The following is a 21,464-nucleotide window of genomic DNA, read 5'->3' on the forward strand; positions in this document are numbered from 1 at the left end:
GGTGCACGGGGCCGGGGCCCGGGGCGGACGGATACCTAGAGGGGGTGCACGGGGCCGGGGCCCGGGGCGGACGGATACCTAGAGGGGGTGCACGGGGCCGGGGCGGACGGATGCCTAGAGGGGGTGCACGGGGCCGGGGCGCGGGGCGGACGGATGCCTAGAGGGGGTGCACGGGGCCGGGGCGCGGGGCGGACGGATGCCTAGAGGGGGTGCACGGGGCCGGGGCCGGGGCGGATACCTAGAGGGGGTGCACGGGGCCGGGGCCCGGGGCGGACGGATGCCTAGAGGGGGTGCACGGGGCCGGGGCGGACGGATGCCTAGAGGGGGTGCACGGGGCCGGGGCGGACGGATGCCTAGAGGGGGTGCACGGGGCCGGGGCCGGGGCGGATGCCTAGAGGGGGTGCACGGGGCCGGGGCGCGGGGCGGAGGCCTAGAGGGGGTGCACGGGGCCGGGGCGGACGGATACCTAGAGGGGGTGCACGGGGCCGGGGCCGGGGCGGATGCCTAGAGGGGGTGCACGGGGCCGGGGCGGACGGATACCTAGAGGGGGTGCACGGGGCCGGGGCGTGGGGCGGACGGATGCCTAGAGGGGGTGCACGGGGCCGGGGCGGACGGATGCCTAGAGGGGGTGCACGGGGCCGGGGCGCGGGGCGGACGGATACCTAGAGGGGGTGCACGGGGCCGGGGCGGACGGATGCCTAGAGGGGGTGCACGGGGCCGGGGCGCGGGGCGGACGGATACCTAGAGGGGGTGCACGGGGCCGGGGCGGACGGATGCCTAGAGGGGGTGCACGGGGCCGGGGCGGACGGATACCTAGAGGGGGTGCACGGGGCCGGGGCGCGGGGCGGACGGATGCGTAGGGGAGGTTGGGGGGGGGGGGAGGCAGGTCTAAGACAAAGCCCCGAGTGTCAGACCTGGGCCTAAAAAATCACCCCAGGGAGAGCGCCCCGCTGGGGAGCATCCGGGCCGGGGGGGGGGCGGGGCGGGGCGCCCCGCTGGGGAGCATCCGGGCCGGGGGGGCGGGGCGGGGCGCCCCGCTGGGGAGCATCCGGGCCGGGGGGGCGGGGCGCTCAGCGGGCGATCACCCGGGAGGGGTGAGAGGCGCGGTACCTCCTCCCCCTAGGGGCTCCGCGGTCCCTTTAAGAAGCCGGAGGATCCATTTCCTCTTCTGCAGGCGTGACGCTTTACGACAGCACCAATCTCCGTGACGTCAGCACAGCGCGGAGGCGCATGCGCTTTTCCTGGCCGTGACGTACCCCCCGCGGCCCCGCACTCAGTGCAGTAACGTTGGGTCCTCCACCTCCGCACAGAGCGGCGGCGCGGTGACGCCAGGGCGACCATTTTCGAACTGGGCAAAAACTGCCCTTAAAGGGGGAAGCGGCCCGAGGACCGGACCGGCTGCATGAACCCGGGGGCTGTTTGAAGAGCTGCTGGGCCCCACCCCCACACCTCCCCCAGTGATCACCCCACCCCCCGCCAGTGCACCCCCACACCCACTCCAGTGATCACCCCACCCCCTGCCAGTGCACCCCCACACACACCCCAGTGCGCCTGTAATCACCCCCCACCAGTGCACCCCTGTAACCGCCCCAGTGATCACCCCATCCCAAACCCACCCCCGGCCAGTGCACCCCCCACGATCGCCCCACCCCCCCGCCAGTGCACCCCCACACCCACCTCAGTGTGCCTGTAATCACACCCCACCAGTGCACCCCTGTAACTGCCCCAGTGATCACCCCATCCCAAACCCACCCCCGGCCAGTGCACCCCCCACGATCGCCCCACCCCCCCGCCAGTGCACCCCCCACCCCCACTCCAGTGATCACCCCACCCCCTGCCAGTGCACCCACACACACCCCAGTGTGCCTGTAATCACCCCCCACCAGTGCACCCCTGTAACCGCCCGTGATCACCCCATCCCAAACCCACTCCCAGCCAGTGCACCCCCCACCCCCACGATCACCCCACCCCATGCCAGTGCACCCCCACACCTGCCCCAGTGATCACAGCACCCCAAGCCCAACCCACCCCTGGCCAGTGCACACCCACCCCCACCCCAGTGTGCCTGTAATCACCCCCCACCAGTGCACCCCTGTAACCGCCCCCGTGATCAGCCTGTGCCAAATCCACCCCCTGCCAGTGCACCCACACACACCCCAGTGTGCCTGTAATCACCCCCCACCAGTGCACCCCTGTAACCGCCCCCGTGATCAGCCTGTGCCAAATCCACCCCCTGCCAGTGCACCCCCATACCCACCCCAGTGTGCCTGTAATCACACCCACCCCCTGCCAGTGCACCCCTATAACTGCCCCAGTGATCACCCTGCCCCAAACCCACCCCATTGCACCCCTGTGATCACTCCACCCCCCTGCCCCATCTCCTGGCTCCTCTCTGAGCAATGCATCCCCCCAGGGGCTGCTGCCATCTCCCTTCCCATCCCTCTGCCTCTGGGCCCCAGCCTCAGGCCTGCCCCAGAACCATGGGAAGAGACCCAGTGCCCCATGGGACATGGGGTTCCAGGGACCCCATTGCCTTGCCGGTAATAATACATCTCTCATGATACACCACAGAGGGGCAAGCCCTCTGCAGCATGGGCTATGTAGTCCAACCAGCAAGCCAGGCCAGCTAAACAATTCCCATCGGGCCCCAGGGCCTCCCAGGATGCACCACCTCCTTGATCCACATGCATCATGGGAGATGTAGTCCCACAGGAACAAGGGACTCAGACAGGTGGAGGCAGGGATGCATTATGGGGGATTCAGAGTAGCAGCCGTGTTAGTCTGTATCCGCAAAAAAAACAGGAGTACTTGTGGCACCTTAAAGACTAACAAATTTATTTTAGCATGAGCTTTCGTGAGCTAAAGCTCACTTCTTCGCATCCGAAGAAGTGAGCTTTAGCTCACGAAAGCTCATGCTAAAATAAATTTGTTAGTCTTTAAGGTGCCACAAGTACTCCTGTTTTTATTATGGGGGATGTAGTTCGCCCTCCAGCTCCCCGTCTCCTCAGCCACATGGCACTAGCCCACCATGGGAGATGGAGTCTGGCCTGGGAACCCTGCCTAGGACACGCCATGGTGCATGATGGGATACGCAGTCCTAACCAAGCTGGTGACAGCTCCCACAATGCATTGTGGCAGCTTCCGGATGCGCCCCAGGGAAGAACCAGACAAACGGGGTGAATTTAAATAAATTTGTTTTGCCTTTAATCTGCGGCAGCCCCGAGCCGCAGCTCGCTGGGGCCGGAACAACAAACCGGGACGACCGTCGTCAAACCGGCACGGGGGGGCCAGGGGCTGGGCCTCCCCATGGATCCCACCGGCTCCGCGCTGCGCCGCGGTGAGTCTTCGGGGGGGTCCTGGCCCTCCCCCGCCTGGCTCACAGCGACAGCCCCCGTTTAACCCTTGCCGTCCAGGGGGTCAGCGTAGACCGTGACTCTGCTGGGAGCTGAGGGAGAGGGAGGGCGGAAAACGGGGTTAGGGAGCTCACCATTCCACAGCACCCCCGAGACTGGGGGAGGGAGCCAGGAGTCCGGGCTGGATCCCCATGGTGCCCCCCGCCCCCGGTGCAGGGGAAGGGGACCCAGGTCCCGTTTCGAACGCAGCCAAGAAGCCCTTGTGCGCACAGAGGCACTGCCGGCCACTGGGGGTTCTGCACACAGCTGGGCCCGGCACCACCCCACCCATCCCCGCAGCCAGGGGGGCTTGGGACGGTCAGGGGGGGACCCCTGCAGAACTGGGGGGCACCAGGGACACCCTCACCTTGTCTGTGCAGCTTCCATATATGATCCCATGCTGGGGAGACAAGAGGAGGGAGGTTAGACCAGGAGAGTCAAGCCCAGGCGCCCCCCCGACACTAGGGGGCAGCACCCCCAAGTCTGATCAGCCCCCCACCTCGCCCTCCAACACACACTGAGACCACAGAGTGACACACTTCAGCCCTCCCCCTTCCCCCCAGGGGTCGCTCTGCCACCACGCTGCTCCCAGCTCAGGGCTTCTTGACAGCCTAAAGGTACATTGCTCCCCCCAGCCCCGCTGGTGCCCCTCACTCCCGCCCGCAGCCCCCCAGCCCCCCCGGTGCCCCTCACTCCCGCCCGCAGCCCCTGCCCCCCCCAGCTCTGCCGGTGCCCCTCACTCCCGATCCGCAGCTCCTGCCCCCCGCAGCTCTGCCGGTGCCCCTCACTCCCGACCCGCAGCCCCTGCCCCCCCCAGCTCTGCCGGTGCCCCTCACTCCCGATCCGCAGCTCCTGCCCCCCGCAGCTCTGCCGGTGCCCCTCACTCCCGATCCGCAGCCCCTGCCCCCCGCAGCCCTGCCGGTGCCCCTCACTCCCGACCCGCAGCCCCTGCCCCCCCCCAGGCCTGCCGGTGCCCCTCACTCCCGACCCGCAGCCCCTGCCCCCCCCAGCACTGCCGGTGCCCCTCACTCCCGACCCGCAGCCCCTGCCCCCCCCAGCCCTGCCGGTGCCCCTCATTCCCGACCCGCAGCCCCTGCCCCCCCCCAGCCCTGCCGGTGCCCCTCACTCCCGCCCGCAGCCCCCTGCTCCCCAGCCCTGCCGGTGCCCCTCACTCCCGCCCGCAGCCCCTGCCCCCCCCAGCCCCGCCGGTGCCCCTCACTCCCACCCGCAGCCCCTGCCCCCCCCCGCTCTGCCGGTGCCCCTCCCTCCCGACCCGCAGCCCCCTGCACCCCAGCCCTGCCGGTGCCCCTCACTCCCGACCCGCAGCCCCTGCACCCCCCAGCCCCGCCGGTGCCCCTCACTCCCGCCTGCAGCCCCGGCCCCCCCCAGCCCCGCCGGTGCCCCTCACTCCCGCCCGCAGCCCCTGCCAGCCCAGCCCTGCCCCCCCCCAGCCCCGCCGGTGCCCCTCACTCCCGATCCGCAGCCCCTACCCTCCGCAGCTCTGCCAGTGCCCCTCACTCCCGACCCGCAGCCCCTGCCCCCCCCAGCCCCGCCAGTGCCCCTCACTCCCAACCCGCAGCCCCTGCCCCCCCCAGCCCTGCCGGTGCCCCTCACTCCCGACCCGCAGCCCCTCCCAGCCCAGCCCTCACCTTCCGCATGATAGTCCCGCGCCTCCTCCCAGTCCTCGTGGCTCATGTGTTGCCAGCAGTCCCGGCTGTGCCCTGTGGCGGGCGCCGTTTGCTCCCGGCCGGGGGGCTGCCCGGCGCCCGGCTCGTTGATGAAGCACAGCCCCCACTGGTTCTGGAAGATGGCCCCGAGCGCCGGGGAGCCGTTGGGCAGCGGGCCGGCGGTGCGCAGGGCGGAGGCTGGCACCCGGGCCGGCTGGCGCTCCAGGTTCTCCTTCAGCTTGCTGGCGTAGCTGATCTTGGGCAGGGTGCGGGCGCGGCTGCTGTCCACGGGGAACGCCGGCGGCGGGCGGAACAGGGCCCACGGCTCCGGCGCCTTCTCGGCGTCCTGCGGGGCTTGGCCGGCGCGCTCTGGGCTGCGGGGGGGCTCAGGGAGGGGGCGCCGGCGGAAAGCCCAGCCCCCCCGCCCCTCCCCGGGGCCGTGCCCATTGGCGCTGGGCCCCCACTCCTTGGCCCCGGGGCGGTAGCTCCGGCGGTGGGCGGCGGGGAAGGGCCGGGGGTGGGGGTGGTAGCGGTGAGGGTAGCGGGGGGGGGCGGGCGGCCCCGCCTCGCGCTCCGACAGCTGCAGGTTGCGGATGTTGAGGGTGTTGGAGGGGCTCAGGGGGGCACCTCCCTCCGCAGCCTCCGGGCCGTGGCCGTTGGCCTCCCAGGTGCCTGCGGGAGCAGACGGGGGGTGAGCAGGACGCCTGGGTTCCAGGCTCGCCCTGTCCCACACCAAGCTTCAGGACTCCTGGGTTCCCCCCGCTTGAGAACCACCCCCGTCCCCCCGTCCCCTCTTCCACCAGAACCCGGCACCCGCGGGCTGGGCACGGGGCACTGCCCGGCCTGGCAGTGTGCCCACCTCTGGGGGGCTGGACAGCGCTTTGCTCTGGCGCCGGCAGGAGGGAAGGGGGGGAGCCCTCCCCCTGCCCGTCCCCCCCGGCTCCCTCTCCCCGCCCATCCCTGCCCCCTCCCGCCCGGCTCCCCCCGCCCGTCCCTGCCTTCCCCCGGCTTCCCCTGCCCGCCCGGTCCTCCGGGGCTCCCCCTGCCCGTCCCTGCCCCCTTCCCCCCCAGGTTCCCCCTGCCCATCCCTGCCCCGTCCCGCCCGGCTCCCCCCGCCCGTCCCTGCCTTCCCCCGGCTCCCTCCACCCGTCCCTGCCTTCCCCCGGCTTCCCCTGCCCGTCCCTGCCCCTTCCCCCCCCGGCTTCCCCTGCCCCTCCCTGCCCCCTCCCCCCGGCTTCCCCTGCCCGCCCGTCCCTCCCCCCAGCTCCCTCCATCCGTCCCTGCCTTCCCCTGGCTCCCTCCACCCGACCCTGCCTTCCCCAGGCTTCCCCCGCCCGTCCCTGCCCCCTTCCCCCGGCTTCCCCCACCCATCCCTGCCCCCTTCCCATCCCTGCCCCCTCCCCCCGGCTTCCCCTGCCCACCCGGTCCTCCGGGGCTCCCCCTGCCCGTCCCTGCCCCCTTCCCCCCCCGGTGCCCCCTGCCCATCCCTCCCCGGCTCCCCTGCCCATCCCTCCCCTCCCTCCCGGGCTCCCCTCCCTATCCCTCCCCTCCCTCCCGGGCTCCCCTCCCTCTCCTCTCTCCCGGGCTCCCCTGCCCATCCCTCCCTCCCCCCGCTGGTGCCCCCTGCCCATCCCTCCCGGCCTCCCCCGCCCAGCCCCCCCGGGCGCCCCGCCCTCCCGGGCTCCCCTGCCCATCCCTCCCTCCCCCCCTGGTGCCCCCTGCCCATCCCTCCCCGGCTCCCCTGCCCATCCCTCCCGGGCTCCCCTCCCTCCCGGGCTCCCCTGCCCATCCCTCCCTCCCCCCCCTGGTGGCCCCGGCCCATCCCTCCCGGGCTCCCCTGCCCATCCCTCCCGGGCTCCCCTCCCTCCCGGGCTCCCCTGCCCATCCCTCCCGTCCCTCCCGGGCTCCCCTGCCCATCCCTCCCCGGCTCCCCTGCCCATCCCTCCCGGGCTCGCCTGCCCATCCCGCCCTCCCCCTCGCTCCCGGGCCCCCCTGCCCATCCCTCCCCGCGCTCCCGGGTGCCCCCTGCCCCTCCCTCCCAGGCTCCCCTGCCCATCCCTCCCCTCCCTCCCGGGCTCCCCTGCCCCTCCCTCCCCCTGCCCCACCCTCACTGCAGCACGGCGCCCCCTGGCTCTGTGCTGGGTGCCTGCTCAGGCCTGCTGGCAGGGGGAGGGTTAAACCAGCCAAGGGGGCAGCTGGACCCCACCCAGGCAGGGACAGGCAGGAAATCTGGGCAACCCCCGCCCCAGCTGGCTGCCAGCCCCCAAATCTCTAACCACCATGCCCGCTTTAACAGATTGGGCTCACCTCCCTGCACCCCCCAATATCCTGGATACTCCCACCTGCTGTGCCCCCGCCTCCTAGTACTGGGGTACCCCCTCCTCCAGGGAGCACCCCATTACTCCTGCTGAGATGGGCAAGGCCAGGGCACATGGGCACCCTATGGGGGGCCCCTTCCTTCCACAAGTACAGGGGATACAGGTGGGAGGAACACGGGGGGCTCAGCGGGGGGAACGAGTGGATACAGGGAGTGGGAATGGGGCCTTGGTGGAGGATACAGGGAGGAGGCACACGGGGTCCTTGGCTGTGGGGATACGGGCAGGGAGCTCACGGGGGCTCGGCAGGGGATTATGGGGGGCTCGGCGGTGGGGATACGGGCGGGGGGCACACGGGCTCGGCAGGGGACACAGGGGGACAATGGGGGGCTCGGCAGGGGATTATGGGGGGCTCGGCGGGGGGGATAAGGGCGGGGGGCACACGGGCTCGGCAGGGGACACAGGGGGACAATGGGGGGCTCGGCAGGGGATTATGGGATGCTCGGCGGGGGGGATACGGGCGGGGGGCACACGGGCTCGGCAGGGGACACGGGGACAATGGGGGGCTCCGGGGGACTCGGCAGGGGATTATGGGGGGCTCGGCGGGGGGCACACGGGCTCGGCAGGGGACACAGGGGGACAATGGGGGGCTGCGGGGGGCTCGGCAGGGGACACAGGGGGGCTGCGGGGGGCTCGCCGTGGGTACCTGCTGGGAGGCGGTTGGTGAGGTTGTGCAGCTGCCCCTCCAGCCCCTCGGGTCGGCACTTCTCCTTCTTCAGCCCCAGCAGCCGCGGCTCTGGCTCGGGGTCGCGGTTCTCGTCTATCCCCAGCTCCTCCTTCTGCATGGCCCCGCCCCACGCACCTGCCCTGCCGCGGAACTGCCCCACGGGACCCCTGCCCCACGGAGCCTGGCCACCCCGGAGAGCCCCTGGCGCCCACAACACAGCCCCCTCCCCACTACCTCTCGCGGGGAACTTAATACACCCTGCCCCCCCGTGCACCCCGGAGAGCTCCCAGCACAGCCCCCACCTCCCTATATACCTGAGCCCCCAGCACAGCCCCGTGCTCCCCAGACCCCCCCGCCCCTAGACCCCCCCAGCACAGCTCCCCGCCCCCGTGCTCCCCAGACCCCCCCGCCCCTAGACCCCCCCAGCACAGCCCCCCGCCCCCGTGCTACCCAGACCCCCCCGCCCCTAGAACCCCCCCAGCACAGCCCCCCGCCCCCGTGCTCCCCACACCCCCCCGCCCCTAGACCCCCCCCAGCACAGCCCCCCGCCCCCGTGCTCCCCAGACCCCCCCGCCCCTAGACCCCCCCCCAGCACAGCCCCCCGCCCCAGACACCCCTCAGCCCAGCTCCGCCCTCCACCTGCCCTGGCCCCCGCCCCGCGCCGCTCGCTCCAGGCCCCGCGCGCTCCCAGCAGCCCGGCACATTCACCCTGGCCCCGCCACGTGATCCTCCCCCGACCCGGAACCCCCTCCCTGCGTCACATGACCGCCCGGCGCCGAGCCAGGCCCCGGCCACGTGACCTGGCCGCCCAACCCACCTCCGTCATGTGAGCGGCCCGAAATCATGTGATCCTTATTGTCCCCGCCCCCACACCGAACTGCTCACGTGACTCGCTCCTTCCCCGGCCTCAACCACTGGATTTGCAGATACCCGCAGAGCCCAAAGGCAGAGACCGCCCGCGGCGCCCGGCAGTGCCCCCGCCCGCCCCCTCCCCGGGCCCCCGCCCTCCCGCTCCTTGGGGCACCGCCCGCCCCCTCCTCGCGCCCCCGCCCGCCCCCTCCCCGGGGCACCGCCCGCCCCCTCGGGCCCCCGCCCGCCCCCTCCCCGGGGCACCGCCCTCCCCGGCACCTGCCGCCCCCTCCTCGTGCCCCCGCCCGCCCCCTCCTCGGGGCACCGCCCGCCTCCTCGGGCCCCCGCCCGCCCCAGGGCACTGGCTGCCCCCTCCTCATGCCCCCGCCCGCCCCGGCATCCGTAGCCTTCTTGGGCCATCGCCCGCCCCGGGGCACCGCCGCGGTGTCCGCAGCCTCCTCCTCGGGCCACCACTCGCCCCTGGGAATCACCGCAGTGTCCACCTCCTCCTCGGGCCACCGGGCGCTGCCCAGCAGTGCCCCTGACCACTTGCCCCGGGGCACTGCCGCAGTGTCCGCCTCCTCCTTGGACGACCGGGCGGTGCCCTCCGGCGACTGGCCCCGACTGCTCGCCCCAGGGCACTGCCGTATTTTCTGCCTCCTCCTTGGGTGACCGGGCGGTGTCCGCTGGCGTCTGCCCCCAATTGGTCGCCCAGGACAGCACTGTGTTGGCATCTGTCTTCTCCTTGGCTGACCGGGGCAGTATCACATTGGCACCTGTCCCTGATTGGTTGCCCAAAACAGTGCTGCTTTAGCGTCTCTTACCTCATTGGTCAATTGTGCAGTACTACATTGACATCTGGTCCCTGATTGGTCACCCAGGATTGCACTGTGTTGGCATCTGTCCTCTCATTGGCTGACCAGGGCAGTACCATGTTGGCATCTGTCACGGATTGTTCTGTGTTAGCCTCTGCCTTCTAATTGGGTAACTGATTTTCTCCATATTCTTGTCTGACCCCTGACTGCTCACCCAGGATGACATTGGCTTGGTGTCGCTCTTCCCATTGATCAATTGACATCTCCCCTGATTGGTTGCTCAAGATGGTGGTGGTGGTACCATGATGGCATCTGTCCCTTGACTGGCTCATGATGCCACTGGGTTGGTATCTGTTACCTCAGTAACTGTTTGGGAAAGGGACAGCTCAGTGGTTTGAGCACTGGCCTGCTAAACTCAGGGTTGTGAGTTCAATCCTTGAAGAGGCCGCTTAGGGATCTGGGGCAAAAAATTGGTCCTGCTAGTGAAGGCAGGGGGCTGGACTCAAGGTCCCTTCCAGTTCTAGGAGATTGGTATATCTCCAATTATTTTTTATTCATTTATTTTGGTGTTGTGGTCCATCTCCTCAATAGGTGCCTGGAGCAGCTCTGCACTCATGTGTCTTCCCTAGGTCAGTGTTTCTTCCTGTCTTGAGCACTTGGAACAGCATCTGACTGACAACGGCAACTCTACATTGGCATCTGCCCCTGATTGGTCACTGAAGATGGTGGTGGGCTGGCATCTCTCCCCTCGCTGGATGTGGGAGCTGCTGACGGCAGCTGGCTGGCATCTCTCTCCTTGCCGGGCAGGGCCATTGACACCCAGTTGGCATCTATTTCCTCAATGGGCAGGGAAGCTATTGGTAGTGCCGCCAGGCTGCCATCTCTACTCTGACTGGGCAGGGCCATAATGCCCTGTTGGTGTCTCCCCCATGACTGGACACAGGGGATGTCGGCGGTGCCGGGCAGTATCTCTCCCCTCGGCAGCGCTGGGCTTGGCACCATCTCTCCCTTCAGTGTCTGTCCTCTGGGTCTGTCTCCCTCAGGCCGACATCTCTCTGCCCCGGGCCGGCGTCTCTCTCTGCCCTGGGCCAAGCCAGGCCAGCCTCTCTCTGCCTCGGGCCGGGCCAGCGTCTCTCTGCCCTGGGTCGGGCCAGCGTCTCTCTCTGCCCTGGGCTGATGTCTCTCTCCCCTGGGCCAAGCCAGGCCAGCGTCTCTCTGCCCCGGGCCGGGCCAGGCTGGCATCTCTCTGCCCCGGGCCGGGCAGGTGTCTCTCTCCCCTGGGCCAAGCCAGGCCAGCGTCTCTCTGCCCTGGGCCAAGCCAGGCCAGCGTCTCTCTGCCCTGGGCCAAGCCAGGCCGGCGTCTCTCTGCCCTGGGCCAAGCCAGGCCGGCGTCTCTCTGCGCCGGGCCGGGCCGGCGTCTCTCTGCCCTGGGCCAAGCCAGGCCGGCGTCTCTCTGCCCCGGGCCAAGCCAGGCCAGCGTCTCTCTGCCCTGGGCCAAGCCAGGCCAGCGTCTCTCGGCCCCGGGCCGGGCCGGCGTCTGGCAGTGCCTGGTAGTGGGAGGCCGGCCGGCCGGCCTTGTGGGGGTCACCCTGACTGGGGGGTGTGGGGGCTGGGAGCTGCCTCCCTTCCCCTCAACATGCGCCTTTGGCCGCCATTTTGTTCCTTCGCCCGCCCTGCCCCTACCTCGACCGCATTTGAAAAGCGCGCGCTACACGTGGGCAACGGTCCTAACGTTTGCGGACCGCAGGAAACAGAATGCGCATGCGTCGCACGGGACTCTGGCCGCTTTCCAAGTGTGGCAGCCCACTTGCGTTATGCGCATGCGCCCAGTGATAAGGTTTCCCCGCCTTCTCCCCTACGTTAAGAGCATGCGCACCATTCTCTCGAAACCCTGATGATGTTATGCGCGCGCTCCCTGGCCTTATCCGCCTGGCTTTGCGTTGTGCACATGCGCAGGAGGAGGACTTTCGTGCCCGGAGACCTCCCCGCTCCTTTCCCCCGCCGCCCAGTTAATTGTTTTGCGCATGCGCTGACTCGGAAACGCAGCTACCGTCTTTCCCTTGCGCATGCGCATCAATGGACCCGCCTTCTAGGGGTTGGGCGCGGTCGGGTACCCGGATCAACATGCCAGGCCCGGCGCGCATGCGCGGTGCGGGTCTCTCTGGCTGAGTGCGGCGAGGAACTGGCCTGGCGGGCGGCGCTGGGAGCTGGGTGGGGGGAGCAGGGAGGGGCCGGGCCTCGTCCCACCCCCCGCACGGGGCGGGCAGGGCAGGTGAGAGCGGCGGCGCGGGCCAGCGGTCAAAGGGCAGGGGGCGGGGCCGTGGGCAGAGGGTGAGGGTCAAAGGGCAGGGGGGCGGGGCCATGGGCAGAGGGTGGGGGTGAGGGTCAAAGGGCGGGGTGGGCAGGGCCGTGGGCAGAGGGTGAGGGTCAAAGGGCAGGGGCCGTGGGCAGAGGGTGGGGGTGAGGGTCAAAGGGCAGGGAGAGGGCGGGGCCGTGGGCAGAGGGTGGGGGTGAGGGTCAAAGGGCAGGGGGCGGGGCCCTGGGCTGAGGGTGGGGGTGAGGGTCAAAGGGCGGGGGGGGCAGGGCCGTGGGCAGAGGGTGAGGGTCAAAGGGCAGGGGCCGTGGGCAGAGGGTGGGGGTGAGGGTCAAAGGGCAGAGATCTCCTAGGGCTAGGGGTCAGCCCCTTACCAGAGGGGCCGATTCTGCGGGGGCGGGGGTACACCCAGGTAAGGCCGTGTTTACACTTACGAGCGCCCAGGAGCACAGCTGCACTGGCAGCCGCGCGGTTGTGGGAGCGCACGTGGGGTCGCGTTACGCCACCGATGTAATAAAAGCAGCTCAACAAGCAGCCGTACCGGTGTCAGGGGCAACTGTCTCCCACCGATGTAGCGCTGAGCACACAAGCGTTTATGCCGACAAAAGTTACATCGCTGGGGGGGGGGTCTTTTCACACCCTTGAGCGACATAAGTGCTAGTGTAGACACGGCCTAACTGGGGTCGGGGGCAAATGTCACGTCAGCCAAGCTGGACACAGGGAGCATAAGTGGGGAGTGGGGTCCGGATATGGGGAGAGGATCTCGATTCATCCTCTTCCGCTTTTCCCATCCCTCCCTGCTGCAGGTGGAGATGTCGGCTGAGGCCACGACAGCCCCGCTCCCAGCCTCCGAGGCCTGCGCCCCCGTGGTGCCCACGCAGCATCAGCCGACAGGGGGAGCAGTGGGTGTGACCTTTGACCTAAAGCCCTTGAATCCCAGCAGCAAGTACGTGAAGTTGAACGTGGGGGGGTCCCTGCACTACACCACAGTGCAGACCCTCACCAAGCAGGACACCATGCTCAAGGCCATGTTCAGCGGGAGAATGGAAGTGCTCACTGACAGCGAAGGTACCTACCCTACTCTCTGCAGCACCCCTGATGGGAGAGGCCGAGGCTGGAGTAGCCGGGAGCTCCCTCCATACCCAGGGCTCCAGCCCTACTCCCCACCGCGCCCTCTGCTGGGAGAGGCCCTACATCCTTTTGTCTCTTCCCCTCTTCAGGCTGGATCCTGATCGACCGCAGCGGGCGTCATTTCGGCACCATCCTCAACTACCTGCGGGATGGCTCTGTCTCGCTCCCCGAGTCGCAGCGGGAGCTGGAGGAGGTGCTGTCCGAGGCACGGTACTACCTCATCCAGGGCCTGGTGGAGGACTGCCAGCTCGCTCTGCAGGTAGGGACCCGGTGGGGGCTCTGGGATTCTCCTGCTGTGGGTGTAGGGACACCTGGGGGCAGGGCTATGCCATGGGGATGGGGTCACTAGAGGAGTCATGGTGACAGGAGGCTGCAGTGACCGTGCTGATCTCTGTTCGTCCTAGCAAAAGAGCGATGCCTATGACCCTCTGTGTCTCATTCCCATGGTGACATCCCCCAAGGAGGAGCAGCAGATCATCTCCAGCTGCTCCAAGGTGAGACAAGTGGGCAGGGCCTCCCTTGTTGGCCTTTCCAGCCCCCCCAGGATCACCCTCTGCGCTGACACCTCCCAGCCTTCTCCCTCCCCTTTGGCACGAAGTTACGCTGAGCGACCGGTACAAATCCAGCCTCATTTCCTGTCTCTCGGTTTTTTTCCAGCCAGTGGTGAAATTGTTGCATAACAGAAGTAACAACAAGTATTCGTATACCAGGTAATCCAACGCTCCTGACCCATTCCCTGCAGCACCCCCCTGGTGGGAGAGGCCGGGGCTGGAGAAGAAGTGAGCTCCCCCCAGCCCGTGCCCCTCCCCCTCTCCACAGCGCTTCCTGCTGTGAGAGGCCGAGGCTGGAGTAGAAGTGAGCTCCCCCCAGCCTGTGCCCCTCCCCCTCCCCACAGCGCCCCCTGCTGGGAGAGGCCGGGGCTGGAGAAGAAGTTAACTCCCCCCAGCCTGTGCCCCTCCCCCTCCCCACAGCGCCCCCTGCTGGGAGAGGCCGGGGCTGGAGAAGAAGTGAGCTACCCCCAGCCTGTGCCCCTCCCCCTCCCCACAGCGCCCCCTGCTGGGAGAGGCCGGGGCTGGAGAAGAAGTGAACTCCCCCCAGCCTGTGCCCCTCCCCCTCCCCACAGCGCCCCCTGCTGGGAGAGGCCGGGGCTGGAGTAGAAGTGAGCTCCCCCCACTCCGTGCCCCACCCCCGCCCCAGATCACCTCCTCCTGGGAGAGGCTGGGGCTGAAGTAGCCAGGAGCTCCCCTAGAGCCAGTGCTCCTGCCCCACTGCCCAGACCACCCCCTGCTGGGCTGGAGGACCTGGGAGCCCTCCCCACCCACGAGGTCTCTTCTCCGCAGTAACTCGGACGATAACCTGCTGAAGAACATTGAGCTGTTTGACAAGCTGGCGCTGCGCTTCAATGGGCGGGTCCTCTTCATCAAGGACGTGCTGGGGGACGAGATCTGCTGCTGGTCCTTCTATGGGCAGGGCCGCAAAATCGCCGAGGTCTGCTGCACCTCCATCGTCTACGCCACCGAGAAGAAACAGACCAAGGTACCCCGGGCCCTTACAATGTTAGCACATGGTTCCTAGGCAGTGTGGGTGGCCCCCCTCTATCTGCTGTCACATGGACTCTTGGTATGATCCAGCACCCCTTGTCACCTTCACATTTGGTATGATCCAATGCTATCAGAGCAGTCCCCTCTTCTCCAGTCATATGCACACTTGATATGGTCCAACATCATGTGGGTACCCCCCTGCATCATACTTTCACTTGGTATAGTCCTAGTGGTCCCCTCTCCTTGGTCACATGGGCACTTGGTATGGTCCAATGCCACCAGCTGGTTCCCCCCATCTGTGGTTTTATTTGGTATGTTCCATGGGTAGCCCACTATACTTGGTATATTCCAAGACAACATGTGACTTTTCTCTCCCCCTCCCCACCTCCATGCTTGGTAGCTTCCAAGGTCACATGGGCACTTGCTGGTGGGATTCTTTGAAGCTGTGGGGGGCGTGGCTTGTAAAGCAGCCCCGCCCCTAGGCCCAGCCTGACCTCTGACCCCCACAGGTGGAGTTCCCCGAGGCCCGGATCTTCGAGGAGACCCTGAACATTCTGATCTACGAGACCCCGCGGGTCCCCGACAAGGCGCTCCTGGAAGCGACGGGCGGGGCAGCCGGAGGAGGGGGCGGCCCGCACCGGGCTGACGAGGAGGATGGGCGGGAGCACCGGGTCCGGCGCATCCATGTCAGGCGCCACATCATGCATGACGAGCGCCCCCACGGCCACCAAGCCGTCTTCAAGGACTGAGCCTTCGCCGCCCCCACGGCCCCATCCAGGTGCCAAACGGCGGGGGTGGGGCGTCCCTTCCCTCTGCCACACCCCCGCTGCCTCTCTGACCTTTCTGGGGTCTCCCTTGACCCCCTCCGCTCTTTGGGAGCTCTCTGCCTTGTGGCCTCTGACCCCTTTCGTCTCAGATTCGACTCTCCTGCAGTAGAGACCTGGGTAACTCCCTGGACTGCGCAGGGGAGAGGGACATGGGAGGCGGCTCCTGGGAGATCCCTCCTGCTTCTTAATTAATCACCTTGGCACCAACACCCATGTTTAACGAGCCTAATTCCTTTGCTTTTGTGGGTGTGTGGAATGCCTGGTCTGTCCCCCATCCCACTCCACCCTGGTTAGACACCTGTGGCTCTAACCCAGCCCGGCACTGCAGGTCAGGCCGGGATCAGTCACCCACTGCCCCCAGGGGGCGGGAGACAGCAGGGAGGCCAGTGCTGGCTTATTATGTGCTATGGGGGGGCTGGCTGAGTGGGGAGCTGCCAGCTAGTCCAGCCCCTCCCGGCGGGGGGCGCTGTGGGGTGGGGGGAGCTCCTGGCTACTCCAGCCCGGCCTCGCCCAGCAGGGGCGCTGTGGGGAGTTCTGGCAGTGGGAGTTTTGCTGCCTGTCCCACCCTCCCTTCCTTCTGGGGGTGGGGGAGTGACCCCCACTTACCAGCCTCAAAACTCTCCTTGTTACACTCATGATATGTTCCAACCCACCAGACTTCACACCCCTTTTCTACAAATGACATGGCACGACCCTAACCTTCCTACTCCGCCCCCCTACTGTCCTTTACCACATACATGGAATTTACCTTTCCCCCCAAAAATACACGATGCTTCTTACCAACATCGGCTAAAACACATGGTACGCGCCAACCTACTGGGCCCATCCGCTTCCCCGCAAAATACAATGGAACGCACCACACTTCTCTCCCCCGGCCAAATACAGTGGAATGCTCCACTCCCCTTCCAACCTCCCAATAAAATGGGAGGTACCGATTCCCCCCAATAAAATTTTACTCAATCACCCAATATAAATTGGTACTTTCCAATCTCCTCCCCCTACAAACTACAATGGGATATTCCAACCTGCCTCCAAATAATACAATGGGGTGTTCCGAACCCCACCCCTCAAAATAAAATGGGACATTCCAATCTCCCTGTTAAATGAGATGTTCTAGTCCCCTTCTCTTATAAAACATAATGGGATGCTTCAGCCTGCCCCAAAGAAAATGGGCTGTTCCAAACCTCACCCCCCCCCAAAAAATACAATGGGATGCTCCAACCCCCTCCTAAATAAATTGGGATGGTCCAAACCTCACTCCCCCCACAGAAAAGGCAAAGGGGGAGAGGCGGGGGCCCCATTCCCCCCCCACGTCCTGGCCCTCGCTCCCTGTTGTTGTCATGTTTGTATAATTTATTTTAACGGGGTTTTTGCTTTTCTATTAAATTATTGTAATAAAGATTCTTGGGAAACGTCATCTCCTGGACCAGCCCCACCACCACCACTGGGGGGGCCCTGGGGCCGGCTGGGAACCGGCGCCCCCTAGAGGGGAGAGGCCCCGGGTCCCGTCCCCCGCCCCGGTCCTTGCCCTGGGGCCGGCTGGGAACTGGCGCCCCCTAGAGGGGAGAGGCCCCGGGTCCCGCCACCCGCCCCGGTCCTTGCCCTGGGGCCGGCTGGGAACCGGCGCCCCCTAGAGGGGAGAGGCCCCGGGTCCCGCCACCCGCCCCGGTCCTTGCCCTGGGCCGGCTGGGAACCGGCGCCCCCTAGAGGGGAGAGGCCCCCGGGTCCCGCCACCCGCCCCGGTCCTTGCCCTGGGCCGGCTGGGAACCGGCGCCCCCTAGAGGGGAGAGGCCCCAGGTCAGGCCAGTCCCTGCCCTGAACCAGCCCATCCTGGGGGCCGGGCCCTGAGCTGTCGGGGGGCAGGCGGGGGCTGGGCAGTGCCCGGCGCGACGGCCCAGCTCTGCGAGGCGCTGACACGGCAGGTGCGGAAGGTTTTAATGAGGGGCTGGGGGCTTTGCAGAGAGTTCGGGTCCAAGCAACGGGGGGCCAAGGAAGCTGTACACAGCGGGGCAGGAGACTCGGGGCCCTGGGGCCGGATGGGAGCCGGCGCCCCCCAGAGGCAGTTCAGTGGGGCTGGTTCCAGCGCTGTCCATCCGTCCTGGGCACTGACCCGCCACCAGCGCCACAGCCGGCCCAGCCCCTAGGGGCCAGGGGCAAAGATGTAATCCAGAGCCTGGCGCTCGGCCCCGGCCACGTTGGGGTGCCACAGATCCACGATGAACAGCACGAGGGGCCCGTCCTCGGGGGGACCTGCGAGAGACGCTGGGCTCAGAGGTGCCCCTCACTCCCGCCCCGCAGCCCCCTGGGCTCCCCCAGCCCTGCCGGTGCCCCTCACTCCCGCCCCGCAGCCCCCTGGGCTCCCCCAGCCCTGCCGGTGCCCCTCACTCCCGACCCGCAGCCCCCTGGGCTCCCCCAGCCCTGCCGGTGCCCCTCACTCCCGACCCGCAGCCCCCTGGGCTCCCCCAGCCCTGCCGGTGCCCCTCACTCCCGACCCGCAGCCCTCTGGGCTCCCCCAGCCCTGCCGGTGCCCCTCACTCCCGACCCGCAGCCCCCTGGGCCCCCCCACCTCAGCCGGTGCCCCTCACTCCTGTCATTCTCTTACCATTATGTGCGGTCGTGTGCAGGAAGGAGTCGTCTAGCAGGAGGCAGTGTCCCTTGGACCAGCACTGGGGCTCGCCCCCCACCACCAGCTCACAGCCTGGGGGCACCATCAGCCCTGCAGTGGGAATAGGTTGATTGGTTGGGAAAGGCCCCGTGCCCCATTCTCCGCCCCCCCCCCCCCCGCACCCTCAGAGGGAACCAGCCCTCAGCTCCATTCCCCGCCGCCTGGCGCCTCCTAGAGGGGACAGACCCCCACCCCATTCCCTGCCCCCCAGTGCCCCCTGGAGGGGACAGACCCTTGCCCCATTCCCCGGCGCCCCCTAGAGGGTGCAGGCCCCTGCCCCATTCCCCACCCCCCGGTGCCCCCGGAGGGGACAGACCCCCACCCCATTCCCTGCCCCCTGGCGCCCCTGGAGAGACAGGCCCCTGCCCCATTCCCCGGCGCCCCCTAGAGGGTGCAGGCCCCCGCCCCATTCCCCACCCCCCCGGCTCCTCCAGAGGGGCCAGGCCCGGCGCCCCGTTCCCATACCCAGGTGGCAGCGCAGGCGGACGTTGGTGGGCCCGTAGCGCCCGGGCAGGACGGTGCCCGGCTGCAGGACGCTGAAGCAGGCGTTGCCGAAGCGGTTGGCGCTGAGGAAGGTGCGCAGGCCGGCCAGGGCGCGGTAGGTGCGGGGGCAGGCCCGGCAGTGCTGCGGCTGGCACACGCCGCGGCGGTGGAGGTAGAAGCGCTGGCAGGGCCCAGGGGTCCAGCCCCGGGCGGCGCCCCCGGCCACGGCCTGGTACTCCCGCAGGAGGGCGGGGCAGGCGCGCTCCAGCCGCTCGGCGTCGTGCCGCTGGGCGTCCCGTGGGAAGCAGGGGGCCGAGGGCAGCTCGGGCAGGTGGAAGACGCGGGGGCTCTGGATGGCCGGGCGCTCGGGCCGCAGCTCCTCCCGCAGCGCCTTGCGCACCCGCCCCATGCCCGCCCAGGAGTAGCGCTGGGCGTAGGCCCGCAGGCTGCGGCTCCGCCGCCCGGCCCCGGGGGGCAGGCTGGGGGCTGGGCGCCCCCCCCCCGGCGGGGGCCCTGCGGGCGCCCGCTCGCTGCCCACCCGGTAGCAGTACCAGACGAAGAGCAGCGCCAGCCAGGCCAGCAGGGCCAGCGCCGGCTCGGGGCCGGGGCGCCAAGGGGGGGTGGCCGGCAGCAGGGAGGAGAAAAACCCGTCCAGCGCCCCGGGGCACCTCATGGCCCCTCGCTGCCCCTCCCCTGCCTCAGTGCCCCCTGCCCCTCCCCCTCCTCAGTGCCTCTTGCCCCTCCCCCACCTCAGTACCCCCTGCCCTCTCCTCTGCCCCCTCCCCCTCCTCAGTGCCCCCTGCCCCTCCCCCTCCTCAGTGCCTCTTGCCCCTCCCCCGCCTCAGTACCCCCTGCCCTCTCCTCTGCCCCCTCCCCCGCCTCAGTGCCCCCTGCCCTCTCCTCTGCCCCCTCCCCCGCCTCAGTGCCCCCTGCCCTCTCCTCTGCCCCCTCCCCCGCCTCAGTGCCCCCTGCCCCTCCCCATTCTATGTGCCTCTTGCCCCTCCCCCGCCTCAGTGCCCCCTGCCCTCTCCTCTGCCCCCTCCCCCGCCTCAGCGCCCCTCCCCCGCCTCAGTGCCCCCTGCCCCTCCCCCGCCTCAGTGCCCCCCGCCCCCGCTCAGCGCCCCTCCCCCGCCGCCGGAGGATGCTGCTGCTGCTGCCGCTGCTGCTGCTGGACCCGCTTCGGCTCCGGCGGATCCTCCCCCCGCCCCCCCGCACGGAGTGACGCAGGCAGCGGGGCCGCGCCCCCCCGCCTCTAACCCCCCCGAGGAGCCCCCCCCCCGCTCTGGAGGTTTGGGGCTGACGGGCCGCAGTGACCCATCCTGCCCCCCCCCCCCCGCGAACAGCTGGGACTCGGGAGCCTGGATTTGGGGTCAGGACACGTCCGGGCTCCGGGCCCAGCACAGCCCCCGGGGGGCTCGGACCGGGGTCCCCCCCGGGGGGCTCAGATCGGGGTCTCTCCCGGTGGGCTCGGACCGGGGTCTCTCCTGGGGGGGCTCGGACCGGGGTCCCTCCCGGGGGGGCTCGGACCGGGGTCCCCCCCAGCGGGGCTCGGACCGGGGTCTCTCCTGGGGGGGCTCGGACCGGGGTCCCCCCCAGCGGGGCTCGGACCGGGGTCCCTCCCGGGGGGGCTCGGACCGGGGTCTCTCCTGGGGGGGCTCGGACCGGGGTCCCCCCCGGGGGGGCTCGGACCGGGGTCCCTCCCGGGGGGGCTCGGATCGGGGTCTCTCCCGGGGGGCTCGGACCGGGGTCTCTCCCCAGCAGGGCTCGGACCAGGGTCCCCCCCCAGCGGGGCTCAGACTGGGGTCTGTCCTGGGGGGCTCAGACCGGGGTCCCCCCCAGCGGGGCTCAGACCGGGGTCCCTCCCGGGCGGCTCGGACCGGGGTCCCCCCCCAGTGGGGCTCGGACCAGGGTCCCTCCCGGGGGGGCGCGGTCCAGTTCCAGCTGTTCCCTGCCCCACCGGGGGTCTGTAACATCTCGCACTGGGCCAGACAGTGGCTGCAAAGCAGGGCCCGGTGTCCTGTTCCCATTGGTAACTCTCCAGCCCTCCATCCATTGCCCACCCTGGAACTATGGCTACATTAGCGCTTCAAAGCGCCCCCGCGGCAGCGCTCCCGCGGCAGCGCTTTGAAGCGCTAAGTGTAGTCAAAGCGCCAGCGCTGGGAGAAAGCTCTGCCAGCGCTGTCCGTACTCCACCTCCCTGTGGGGAATAACGGACAGCGCTGGGAGCCGCGCTCCCAGCGCTGGGGCTTTGACTACACTGGCGCTTTGTAGCACCGCAATTTGCAGCGCTGCAGAGGGTGTTTTTTCACACCCTGCTGCAGCGCTGCAAATTTGCAAGTGTAGCCATACATACGCGGTGTGAACACGGACCCCTCACAGCGACTCCTGCACCCCGAGTCACGGGTGTGAAGTGTCAGTGGTGACCTGCCATTCGCAGCCTCACGCAGGAACGGCGAACGCAGACCAAGGGGGCCAGGTGGTGGCCGGGCGGTCCCGTGCCGGTCCGTACCGAAGCAATGACTAGCTTCTTAGAATATAATTGGAGATATACCAATCTCCTAGAACTGGAAGGGACCTTGAAAGGTCATTGAGTCCAGCCCCCTGCCTTCACTAGCAGGGCCAATTTTTGCCCCAGATCCCTAAGTGGCCCCCTCAAGGATTGAACTCACAACCCTGGGTTTAGCAGGCCAATGCTCAAACCACTGAGCTATCCCTCCCCCCAAGAGCTATCCCTTCTT

The 21,464-nt window shown here is 68.8% G+C and overlaps 3 protein-coding genes across 3 annotated transcripts; 1 reads left to right on the forward strand and 2 right to left on the reverse strand.

Annotated features, from left to right (window-relative positions):
* Positions 1–3,181: 3,181 nt before the first annotated feature.
* On the reverse strand, positions 3,182–8,364 carry LOC123368510. Its single transcript, XM_045013357.1, has 4 exons — positions 8,081–8,364; positions 5,042–5,731; positions 3,760–3,792; positions 3,182–3,445 (listed from the first exon to the last, which is right to left on the reverse strand). Exons 1-4 carry the CDS (start codon positions 8,217–8,219, stop codon positions 3,396–3,398), a joined length of 912 nt encoding a protein of 303 aa, XP_044869292.1. The 5' UTR covers positions 8,220–8,364; the 3' UTR covers positions 3,182–3,395.
* Positions 8,365–11,698: 3,334 nt separating this feature from the next.
* On the forward strand, positions 11,699–16,995 carry KCTD13 (potassium channel tetramerization domain containing 13). The gene is made up of 7 exons (XM_045013412.1): positions 11,699–12,037; positions 12,886–13,147; positions 13,300–13,469; positions 13,615–13,704; positions 13,868–13,920; positions 14,551–14,746; positions 15,261–16,995. Exons 1-7 carry the CDS (start codon positions 11,714–11,716, stop codon positions 15,498–15,500), a joined length of 1,335 nt encoding a protein of 444 aa, XP_044869347.1. The 5' UTR covers positions 11,699–11,713; the 3' UTR covers positions 15,501–16,995.
* Positions 16,996–17,502: 507 nt separating this feature from the next.
* ASPHD1 (aspartate beta-hydroxylase domain containing 1) lies at positions 17,503–19,450 on the reverse strand. Its single transcript, XM_045013356.1, has 3 exons — positions 18,709–19,450; positions 18,181–18,294; positions 17,503–17,828 (listed from the first exon to the last, which is right to left on the reverse strand). Exons 1-3 carry the CDS (start codon positions 19,397–19,399, stop codon positions 17,719–17,721), a joined length of 915 nt encoding a protein of 304 aa, XP_044869291.1. The 5' UTR covers positions 19,400–19,450; the 3' UTR covers positions 17,503–17,718.
* Positions 19,451–21,464: the final 2,014 nt, after the last annotated feature.

Source organism: Mauremys mutica, chromosome 4 (assembly GCF_020497125.1).
Source record: "Mauremys mutica isolate MM-2020 ecotype Southern chromosome 4, ASM2049712v1, whole genome shotgun sequence".
NCBI lineage: Eukaryota > Metazoa > Chordata > Testudines > Geoemydidae > Mauremys > Mauremys mutica.

Coding starts and splice junctions, on each gene's coding strand:
- LOC123368510 (XM_045013357.1), bottom strand. CDS start 8,219: ATGCAGAAGGAGGAGCTGGGGATAGACGAGAACCGCGACCCCGAGCCA. Junction 5,732..8,080: donor CACCAACCGCCTCCCAGCAG/GTACCCACGGCG, acceptor CTGCTCCCGCAG/GCACCTGGGAGGCCAACGGC. Junction 3,446..3,759: donor ATGGAAGCTGCACAGACAAG/GTGAGGGTGTCC, acceptor CCTCTCCCTCAG/CTCCCAGCAGAGTCACGGTC.
- KCTD13 (XM_045013412.1), top strand. CDS start 11,714: ATGCGCAGGAGGAGGACTTTCGTGCCCGGAGACCTCCCCGCTCCTTTC. Junction 12,038..12,885: donor GCACGGGGCGGGCAGGGCAG/GTGAGAGCGGCG, acceptor TCCCTGCTGCAG/GTGGAGATGTCGGCTGAGGC. Junction 13,470..13,614: donor ACTGCCAGCTCGCTCTGCAG/GTAGGGACCCGG, acceptor TGTTCGTCCTAG/CAAAAGAGCGATGCCTATGA.
- ASPHD1 (XM_045013356.1), bottom strand. CDS start 19,399: ATGAGGTGCCCCGGGGCGCTGGACGGGTTTTTCTCCTCCCTGCTGCCG. Junction 18,295..18,708: donor CCGCCTGCGCTGCCACCTGG/GTATGGGAACGG, acceptor TTCCCACTGCAG/GGCTGATGGTGCCCCCAGGC. Junction 17,829..18,180: donor GCACACGACCGCACATAATG/GTAAGAGAATGA, acceptor CGTCTCTCGCAG/GTCCCCCCGAGGACGGGCCC.